The following is a 9,160-nucleotide window of genomic DNA, read 5'->3' on the forward strand; positions in this document are numbered from 1 at the left end:
TTACAAATTAAAGTAACATACAGTAGACTCATTTCCATTTTGTAACCAACTTACCAGTAAACCACATGACAAAAAGACTGGAATAAGCGATGATGTACTTTGCATTGCATGTGATAATCTGACATTATTTCCTACTTCAGATGTAAGAAATGTGATTGTCATCACTTGCAAATAAAGATGTTTTTAAGATGGATACTTGATGTTGTAATCCATTATTCATACAATTTGGCATTACATGTCACGAATGTAAAGCCACACTGTAGAATAAAACCGGTGGTCCTAATGCTCAACTTGTCATGATGTTTGCACGTATTCAAATTAAGCCTTCATTAAAGTGCATATGACACATTAGACACATTTTTTGCTCAAACACGATTATATTTAAGATTGTGCTAAAAAAATGTACCCAGTTTTCTTCAGTTTGTCCATTTTTGTGATGTTTATAGTTTCACTTCCTTATTGGACACTGACAGGAAGTGACATAGAAGAAGGTAAACGATGTTGAACAGTTGCCGTGCCGACCTGGTTAAGTCAGTGGGAAATGAATGAGTCAAACTGCTGTGGAATGTTACCTTCTTCTATGTCGCTTCCTGTCAGCAGCTAAAAGATTCAAATAACTTTTCTGCCCAACATTTCTTAATTGAAATTGCTGCTTCACTGAAATTAAATGATAATTATGTAACTGATGTTATCCATCAAAATAAGTCATATTTTCAAAAGTGTTAAAACCTGTCATATGCACTTTAAGCAGTTACTTAAATGTTATGTTTGGGCCTCTTTGAATGAAAGCAGCAACATCTCCATGGACCCGAGCTGGTGTCGTCCCAGCAAACTAGGTCAGAGGGAAACGAGCCTCCTGAAAGAAAAAGATTTTAGAGGAATCTTCGCCAATAAAAATCCCATCACTGAATTTATGATTGTCCCTTATTTTATTTAATCTGAATGTTTCAAATTCTGTGTTACTTTACTTTTCAAATCAAAGCATTTCAACATTTGAACATATTAGTTTTCTAATGGCTGAAACAGGGAGGGAAATGTCTTGCTCAAGAACAATGTTAGCATTAAAACCACCCACATATGAAAATTCAGAGCAGTAAGCACATAAGCTGGTATGCTACCGTTTCTGATGGTGAAACAGAATCCAAGATCCTAGTCAAAACCTGTACTTTTTATTCAATTTTTTTTTTTTCTTTCTCTAATTTACAATCTTTACCAACTGGTTTTGTTTTGTTGATGGTGTGTTTGTTTTAACTCCTTACAGTATCTTTATAAGTGCTTTTATTGCTTTTTTCCCCTCGCCTCCAGCAATGTTCTTTTTCTGGTTGCAGAGAGCATTGAAAAGATGGATGAATGGGAACATACCTTATGTCAGAGAGATTTGCCCTCTGGGGGAGCCAACCACTGTCCCATCACTGGAGTTATGCAAGAAGTAATAATGCGGCGTTTGTGTCCGTCCAAAGCTCGTCTTTTAAAGTAATACAATTTTTTTTTATCGATTCAGAAAACAAAATAATAAATATGTCCCTGTCCAAATTGTAATTATACTTTATAGATAAAACGTCGTTCGAATATATTATTGTTCCTGTTGTTTACGTTATGGGCGGGCTGTTTTCTCCTTGTGTCCACAGTTTGACAATAGACCTTGAACGCGTCAGCTAACAGTGGGCCGTCCTCAGTAACGCGCAGATTCTGAAGTCCAGCTTTCGTTTTCTAACAAGCGACGATCTACAACAAAAATCGACAAAATGGTAAATAATTCTGACAATATGAGCCTTTTCTTTTACGATTTAGTTGCTTCAAATTCATAACCAGGAGGCGCACGTTTGCTAACGTCAGTCGGCTAACACCAGTTTCTAGGTATTTCCAGTAGGTTTAAGCTAGCCTGATTTGTTGCTGAATGCCAACCGTTTACTGTTTCTGTTGCTACTTCTGTGAATGTTTTTTATTTATGAAAGTAAGGATAAATCGGACAGTTTTCGCCCTATGTTTTATGATCTAAAGCACCTGAACTATCCCCCAATCTGTTGTTGACACTTCCTTGACACAGGAGTGGCTGGTTTGTAACTAACCTTACATCATGTTATGTAATTGCAAATACAAAACGGTTTTACAATGTGATTTGCTTTTAGTAAATGTATGTGTCATGTGTATAAGGGAATGAAGTAATTGTATGTTATTGTGCAGTATTTCCTTTTTATCATCATAATAACGTCCAGGGCTCGTATTACTGTTGATTTTTATTGTGCATTTCTGTAACAGCTGATCCCAGAGTTGGCCAACATTTCAGTCTGTATGAAGGACCCGGAGAGAGTGCGGGATACTATTGTGTCAATGCAAAAGGCTGGCTCCAACACACTCCAGGTGACAGCTGTACATTCTGTTCAGAAAGTATTAATATATTTGTTGTTCCATCATGTACTTAGTGCTTACTGCATGTGACCTGCTTTATTTAATCCAGGTGATCTCAGATTTCGACATGACTCTGACCAGATTTGCATATAATGGAAAACGGTGTCCTACTTGTCACAGTAAGTGCAGCCACATTATATTATTTTTAATACTTTACACAACCTGGGAGTCGGGACCCACAAGGGAGTCGGGACCCACACGGGGGTCGTGAGACAAATTTGGGGGGGTCGCCAGATCATTTAGACAAAATTTCATTATCATATAATCTGATATTTTATCGTAGCATGTGTTTGCTATTTTACCAGAATGTCATTATTTGTTCGTAGTTTGATGAATTTCATTTTAGCCATTTGTTGTTTTTTTCTTTGTTTTTTAAGATTTATGTAGGCCAATGTTTCTATTTCTCACGGTGTGACCCAAGCGGGGGTCACGAACCCCTTTAACTGTTATAATGGGGGTTGCGGCTCCTAAAGGTTGAGAACCACTGCTTTACATTATCGATTATTACGTAACCCATGTGTTTTTGCAGATATACTTGACAACAGCCTGCTCATCGATGATGAATGTAAAAAAGAGGTAGGCAATGGAAGTGTGTGTTTCGTCAACTCACAAATTAAACAGGACTCCACTGTACCAGGACTTTATCTTATGAATGTAAAAAAAAAAAAAATGAATGTATGTCCGTAAAAATAGCATTAAATTTTAATTTATTATATCCTATGTATTCTATTTTTATCCAACACCTCCTTCTATTCCTGTCCGAAACTTTGATAAGGCTAACCTCTTGTGGTGACCTTGAATGGATTTTATGATTTGAAAGATATATCGTTATTGTATCGATATCTAGATATGAACATTCAAGATATCAGTAATCGCAAAAGCAAAATACATCTTTATCGTATTGATATCGAGATATGAACATTCATATTTTTAAAATTGAAAAAGCAAGATATAAACGATGTAGATTTCCATCAATAAAACTGCACTCTTTTGTATTATGATTTTATTTTTCTGAAAAATGCTTGGTTTTCAACTAACCCATAGTTATATCGTACCGATATCGAGATATCTGGCATGAATATCGAGATATGAAATTTTGTCCATATCGTTCAGCACTAATTTGAAAGAAGATTTTTTGCAAGTATTTGTTTCTTTATATATTGATTCATTTATTTCCTTAACCTTCACAGCTCAAGGACCTGCTCAACACATACTACCCCATAGAGATTGACACCTCCCGGCCCGTAGAGGAGAAGCTACCGCTCATGGTGGAGTGGTGAGTGTCCTAATATACTAAAACATTATTTTTACTACCTTCATAACAATTTATTCCAACAATCCTGCCTCATAGGTGGACCAGAGCTCATGAACTCTTGATTGAACAAAGAATCAGAAAAGACGATCTTGCCAAAGTAGTGGGTCAGTCAGAGGCGAAACTTCGGTGAGAAAGTATCTCTGTACCTCAAAAAATACATGTTCTGTATGTAGTGTTTTTTGTGTTGTCAATGGTGTAAATTTGAACTAATACTTTAACAGGGAAGGGTACGAGTTTTTCTTTGACCATCTCCACGAGCACAGCATCCCTCTCCTCATCTTCTCAGCCGGGATCGGTGACATTTTGGAGGAAGTCGTCCGTCAGGCTGGGGTCTTCCACTCTAACGTGAACGTCTTCTCCAATTACATGGACTTTGACGAACTTGTAAGTGGCAACCGGACTACAGTGCAACTATATACACTACATCGTTTACTCCATCTGTCTGTCGTTGCAGGGGGTTCTGCACGGGTTCAAAGGGGAGCTCATTCACATCTACAACAAGAGAGAGGGCGCGATGCTGAACACGGGGCACTTCCGGGAGCTGAGGGCGCGGCCCAACGTGCTGCTGCTCGGAGATTCTCTGGGAGACCTCAGCATGGCCGATGGAGTGCAGGACATGGAGAACATCCTCAAGATTGGCTTCCTCAACGACAAGGTGTTTAACTGTTCTATAGTAGAAAACGTGAGGTCGTAAGTGTCATTGCGTTGTTTATAAGGAAAATGAGCAGATATTCACAGCGTTTAACAAGTTTATTCGTTTGTCTTGACAGGTGGAGGATCGGAGGCAACACTATTTGGACTCTTACGATATTGTCTTGGTAAAGGATGAAACACTGGACGTCCCCAATGCAGTAATCCGCTACCTCACCGGCACCAAGTGAACAGAGGAGGTCCCTGTTCGCGTGGCCATCACCCCCGTTCCACTGGTCCGCTGCGAAGCTGCTCTGAATGTTTTATATGGTTTTAAACAGTTATTTTACTAACTCTTAAAGATGCACATTCCGGGAAAAGCTCCTTGTCATTGTCCATTTGCCCTTCTTTGATCTGTTCACAAAAGAGGTCACAGAAACTTGCACAGTGCAGCTAAAAGTTACTAACGACAAACGGTGTTTGGTTTTCATAAATGATAAAGGGAATTTAAAAAAAAACAAAACACGCACAACAGAAGAGACTGTATCTCACTTGGATGTGGGTTTGTTCAACACCATTTACAATAAAATGTTCCTTGTTTGGACCAGACTGTATGTTATGTTTTTTTTTATCACCGTGTTTAAATGATGTAGCCTCAATAGAACTAATATTAACTTTTGTGTGTAAGGGAGAAACAACTAGGTACCCCCCAACCACAGCAGCATTAGTATTCAGAAAGTATTTCAGACTCAATTCCATTTGTTCTCAGCAATTTTTGAGAAATGCAATCTGTCCATGGAGTAGTAGAATTGCTCTTAAAAAGTAAAATGACTTTTTTTTTTAAAGACACTTACCACACTGTGTCCATGTCTGTCTGAGCATTAGGAGCACATTTGGTGTCTGTGGTTTATACATCCGTCTTACAACAACTTGCCTTTGCAGTAACGTATAACCTGGAATGTTCCGCAATGTGGCTTTAAAAAAAACACACAGAGTGGAGCTGATGTGGTACAATTACTGGAAGCATTGTCATTTCCCTGGCGGGTCAATGTGCCAGTAAGATTTTGTCCATAAGGTCCATCATCTGAAATTGTCCATTAGAACTCGTCCCGCTGTGGCACTGTGTCGTCGGTTAGTTGTACTTCATCTTCCGTAATTTTATCGTCTCTGTTACTGTCCTGATTATAAAACATGTCTTTTATCACAGCGTCTCTGTCCACTCCTGGGCGTAGACGGCCTTTGCCTTCCTTAACCTGGATATTGATGAAATCTGAAAACTAAAGATACAAAGACTCAGTTAGAATCAGTTATAGTTATAGTCTTTTATGTACTACCTGTATTTGTACACTTTTTTTTGGCAGTAAAACAAATATGAATATTATTTAGACTGTCTCCATGTGATCATCCTGGTTAAAGGTGCATTATGCAACTTTTTTTGTGGAAAATAAAGTTGATAATTATGTGTATTTGACCTTCTAGTGACCCAGCTGCTGTTTGAGTGGTCAGCTCGGCACCTTTACTTTCCATCACAGTGATCTCTACAACACTCCAATTGTTTGGAAGGTTTTCTCTACTGACGGACCCTCTCACCAGACAACCTACAAAATAATTGATCCTGGAGCGTTGTAGAGACCACCGTGATGGAAAGTAAAGGCGCCATGTTGACCACTCAAACAGCCGCTGGGTCACTACAAGGTCAAATACACACAAATATCAACTTTATTTTTTCACATTAAAAGCTGCATAATGCACCTTTAAATGAAAAAAGAACAAAAATCACAAATTGCCTTGACGTTTTTATGCGTTTATCAGCCATAGCAAATGAAAAACAATATGTGTTCATCCCTATTGGCACTCACTTGTTACATACATTATCATAGCTTATATCAGGGCTGTCAATGTGCATTAGCTCAGTGCTCTGTCCTCCTTCCCTTCATTGTGCACTCACCTCCTCTAGAGGCACCCGCTTGTCTCCGTTGAGGTCCATCGCGGGAAACAGTGGCTCAGGACCGTCTTCGACCCACACGAACATGAACCCGTCGGGCACTCCCTTCTGCAGATCCACCAGCTCCAGCTCGAACAACAACACGGCGCTGCCAGGGACCCCCGCCGCTGCACAAAGGAGGACACAATAAACATGTTTGTCGCCTCATCACAGCAAGAAGGTCCTGGCTTTGTCCTGGGGATGATCAAAGAGCCAGTTTTTGAACGCATTAGCTCATACAACCCCCTCTCCTCTGCATAGGATGAAGAGGAGAGGGTTATATGAATGCAGGTAGTTGGCTTAGGAGTCCTGACTTACCTCCGTTCTCTCCGTGGGCCCAGTGTGGAGGGATGACTACTTGCCTCTTCTCCCCCACGCACATCCCGCTCAGACCCGTCTCCAGGCCCGAAATCACGGCGTTCGCCCCCAGGGTCGCGACCGAGGGGGAGTCGAACTGGTCTCTGCAAACAGTGACATTAAACACAATTCTAAGAACGCTACAGAATTAATCAAAAATAAGAATATGTGTTACAATGTTTGAATTAAATGAAGCCACCCGTACTGTGTGCTGTTCAAGGTCTTGGATAGAAAGGGGTTTAGAAAAAACGATGATCGAAAAAAATAAATACAGAATTGCAATAGAACCTGCTTTGAGTGCATAGAACTGGTTGAACTTTCAATGTTTTTTCAATATTCTCTCATTAAAACATGTATTCCTATGGTAAAAAGAGTTGCACAGTATTGTAAAATGTAATTCCAGGCATGCAATAGAGAAAAGGCAAGCAATTACATGCAAGGACAGAGACCGAGGATGCACTGGGGCAGAGTGAACAGCAGAGGGCGCTCACGATGAGTACAGCAGGGTCCCGTCCATCAGGGAGCAGTTGTAGCGGTACTGGAGCCAGTCGTTGGCCTCGCTGATCTGAGAACAGTCCGGGGGCTTGAGCGTGGTCCGGATCACAACTGGGTCTTTGGGGTTGTGGAAGTCAATGACGTGAATGTCGAAAACCAGGACGGTCCAACCGGGAATAAGGCTTCCTGTAGTGAAACAAAATCAGTAAAAAGAAAAGGTCTATAACTTTGCTTTTAAATCACACAAGAACAAAATTACAAGAATCGGTTTGTAAGCTGAATCTACAAATAAAGGCCTTAATAAAGCAAGTGTTACTGACCCACTCCGCTCTCGCCGTAAGCCAAATGAGGAGGGATGATGATCCTCCTCTTCTCTCCGATGCACAGACCCCGCAGAGCCTGGTCCATTCCTCTGATTACATATCCCTTCCCAATGTACGTGTTGTAGGTGCTGTTCCTCTGATAGCTGGATGCAAAAGAACGTTATAGAGATTGTTTAAAAATGGCTTCCAAAGCAATTTTTAGAGTTAGATTTAACAGATCAAGAAACTCCAATAGGTGGCGTTCACGATTTAGAATGTGATGGTGTCATAATGTCAGATGGAGGGCAGGGCCAATATAACTCTATGGGATAAATGCAGTTTTTGTAAGAAATCTCCAAAACGAAAATTGACAAATGTTTTTCCTCATCAGTATTTGATCGTGATTGGATTCACAAACCTGTGATATTATTTCTATGTCTGAAAGTCCTTTCTGTTGGACAACATCACGCTCATGTTTTCGCATATTGTCACCACTTTTTGACGTTTTTCTGAGAAAATAATTGGACATTAGTTCATATGTGCTGACAGCGGAGACAATCAACTTTGTGGCAGTTTATGTTTCATGTGGATTCCCCCAGTAATGACTGAGATATGAGCCAAAAAACAACACACATGAAAATAGGCATTTTGTCAGTTACCACCGTTACCATAGTTACCGTCAGTTGTCCTCCACCTCAATTTTAAACTATGGGTCCTTGAGAATGTGATGTCACGTGAACGCTACCTATTGGACTAAGCCTACGGGTCTCTAGCTTAAACAAGCTCCAAATCAGAGTTTATTGGACAGGTTAAACATAAACAGAGCTAAACGTACCAAATACAAGGAATAGAGTTAACCTCTGAACCCCTGCTTTAACCGAGCACATTTTCTCCAGTTTCAAGTAAATCTAAAAACTAAAAGCTAAAAGTAGCAGCAAAAACAAGATATACACATGGATGAATAAAAAAAACGAAAGTTACAAAATGTGACAAAAAAGCAACAAAAAAGTTATGAAAAAGCAACAAAAAGTGTCAAAAATACCACCTAAAAGTGACAAAAAAAAGAAAAAGAAGAGTCAAAAAATATGACAAAAAAGTGACAACAACATGGCAACAATGCAAGGCAAAATCTCTCCAGTCAAGAAGCATTTAGATTGGGGTTAAGAGGTTAACTAAGGGACTAGACGCAAGTTGGTCATTTTTATACTCACTACTGCCACCTCAGGTCTTACATGTAACTGCAGTCTCTATATTAAGCTTGTGCATGACGGCACTTCGGACCCAAAGTAACAACTTTTTGAGTGACAGTGCAGGATTTTAGAAGCAGTTGTGGTGAACAGGTCTGAGCTTGTTCTACACATTAGGATGACTGATACGTAGGGGGTGGAAAATACTTCATTTTAACATTTTTAAACTCTGTATAGTCCCTTTAAAGGGATAGTTCACCGTTTTTCCATACTGACATAAACAAAAAGAGCATGATGTTGTTAGCATTTGGCCTCTCCCAATGTATTCCTATAGCTCAAAAAGGGGTGAAGTTGGAAGCTTCCACGCTCCTCCACGGGCACGTACACCGACCAGACAGGTACGTATCAACTCGTCTAAGCTCAGGTAAGAACATATCCCAGTATGGAAAAACAGTGAACTATTCCTTTAAGCAAGAACTCA

At 39.8% G+C, this 9,160-nt stretch overlaps 2 protein-coding genes across 2 annotated transcripts in view; one reads left to right on the plus strand and one right to left on the minus strand.

Annotated features, from left to right (window-relative positions):
* The first annotated feature begins 1,642 nt into the window (after nucleotides 1-1,642).
* Nucleotides 1,643-4,893, plus strand: LOC306969430 (cytosolic 5'-nucleotidase 3-like). Its single transcript, XM_079565050.1, has 9 exons — nucleotides 1,643-1,748; nucleotides 2,260-2,361; nucleotides 2,459-2,528; nucleotides 2,939-2,985; nucleotides 3,600-3,685; nucleotides 3,761-3,850; nucleotides 3,946-4,108; nucleotides 4,179-4,379; nucleotides 4,495-4,893. Exons 1-9 carry the CDS (start codon nucleotides 1,746-1,748, stop codon nucleotides 4,603-4,605), a joined length of 873 nt encoding a protein of 290 aa, XP_079421176.1. The 5' UTR covers nucleotides 1,643-1,745; the 3' UTR covers nucleotides 4,606-4,893.
* Nucleotides 4,894-5,217: 324 nt separating this feature from the next.
* The window catches only part of LOC306968893 (peptidyl-prolyl cis-trans isomerase FKBP10-like), an 8,605-nt gene continuing 4,662 nt past the window's right edge, over nucleotides 5,218-9,160 (minus strand). The window contains exons 6-10 of the mRNA XM_079564461.1: nucleotides 7,507-7,656; nucleotides 7,187-7,372; nucleotides 6,657-6,799; nucleotides 6,303-6,466; nucleotides 5,218-5,631 (exon numbers count right to left, since the gene is read on the minus strand). Of these exons, the coding sequence (XP_079420587.1) occupies nucleotides 5,452-5,631; nucleotides 6,303-6,466; nucleotides 6,657-6,799; nucleotides 7,187-7,372; nucleotides 7,507-7,656 (823 nt within the window). The 3' untranslated portion in view covers nucleotides 5,218-5,451. The remainder of the gene's footprint in view (nucleotides 5,632-6,302; nucleotides 6,467-6,656; nucleotides 6,800-7,186; nucleotides 7,373-7,506; nucleotides 7,657-9,160) is intronic.

Source organism: Gobius niger (genome assembly GCF_951799975.1).
Source record: "Gobius niger genome assembly, chromosome: 10".
In the NCBI taxonomy this organism is placed as follows: domain Eukaryota; kingdom Metazoa; phylum Chordata; class Actinopteri; order Gobiiformes; family Gobiidae; genus Gobius; species Gobius niger.

Bases quoted from the DNA above. Each gene is read 5' to 3' on its own strand.
- LOC306969430 (XM_079565050.1), top strand. The intron at 3,851-3,945 runs GTGAGAAAGTAT...ATACTTTAACAG, and splicing joins CAGTCAGAGGCGAAACTTCG to GGAAGGGTACGAGTTTTTCT. The intron at 4,109-4,178 runs GTAAGTGGCAAC...CTGTCGTTGCAG, and splicing joins ACATGGACTTTGACGAACTT to GGGGTTCTGCACGGGTTCAA.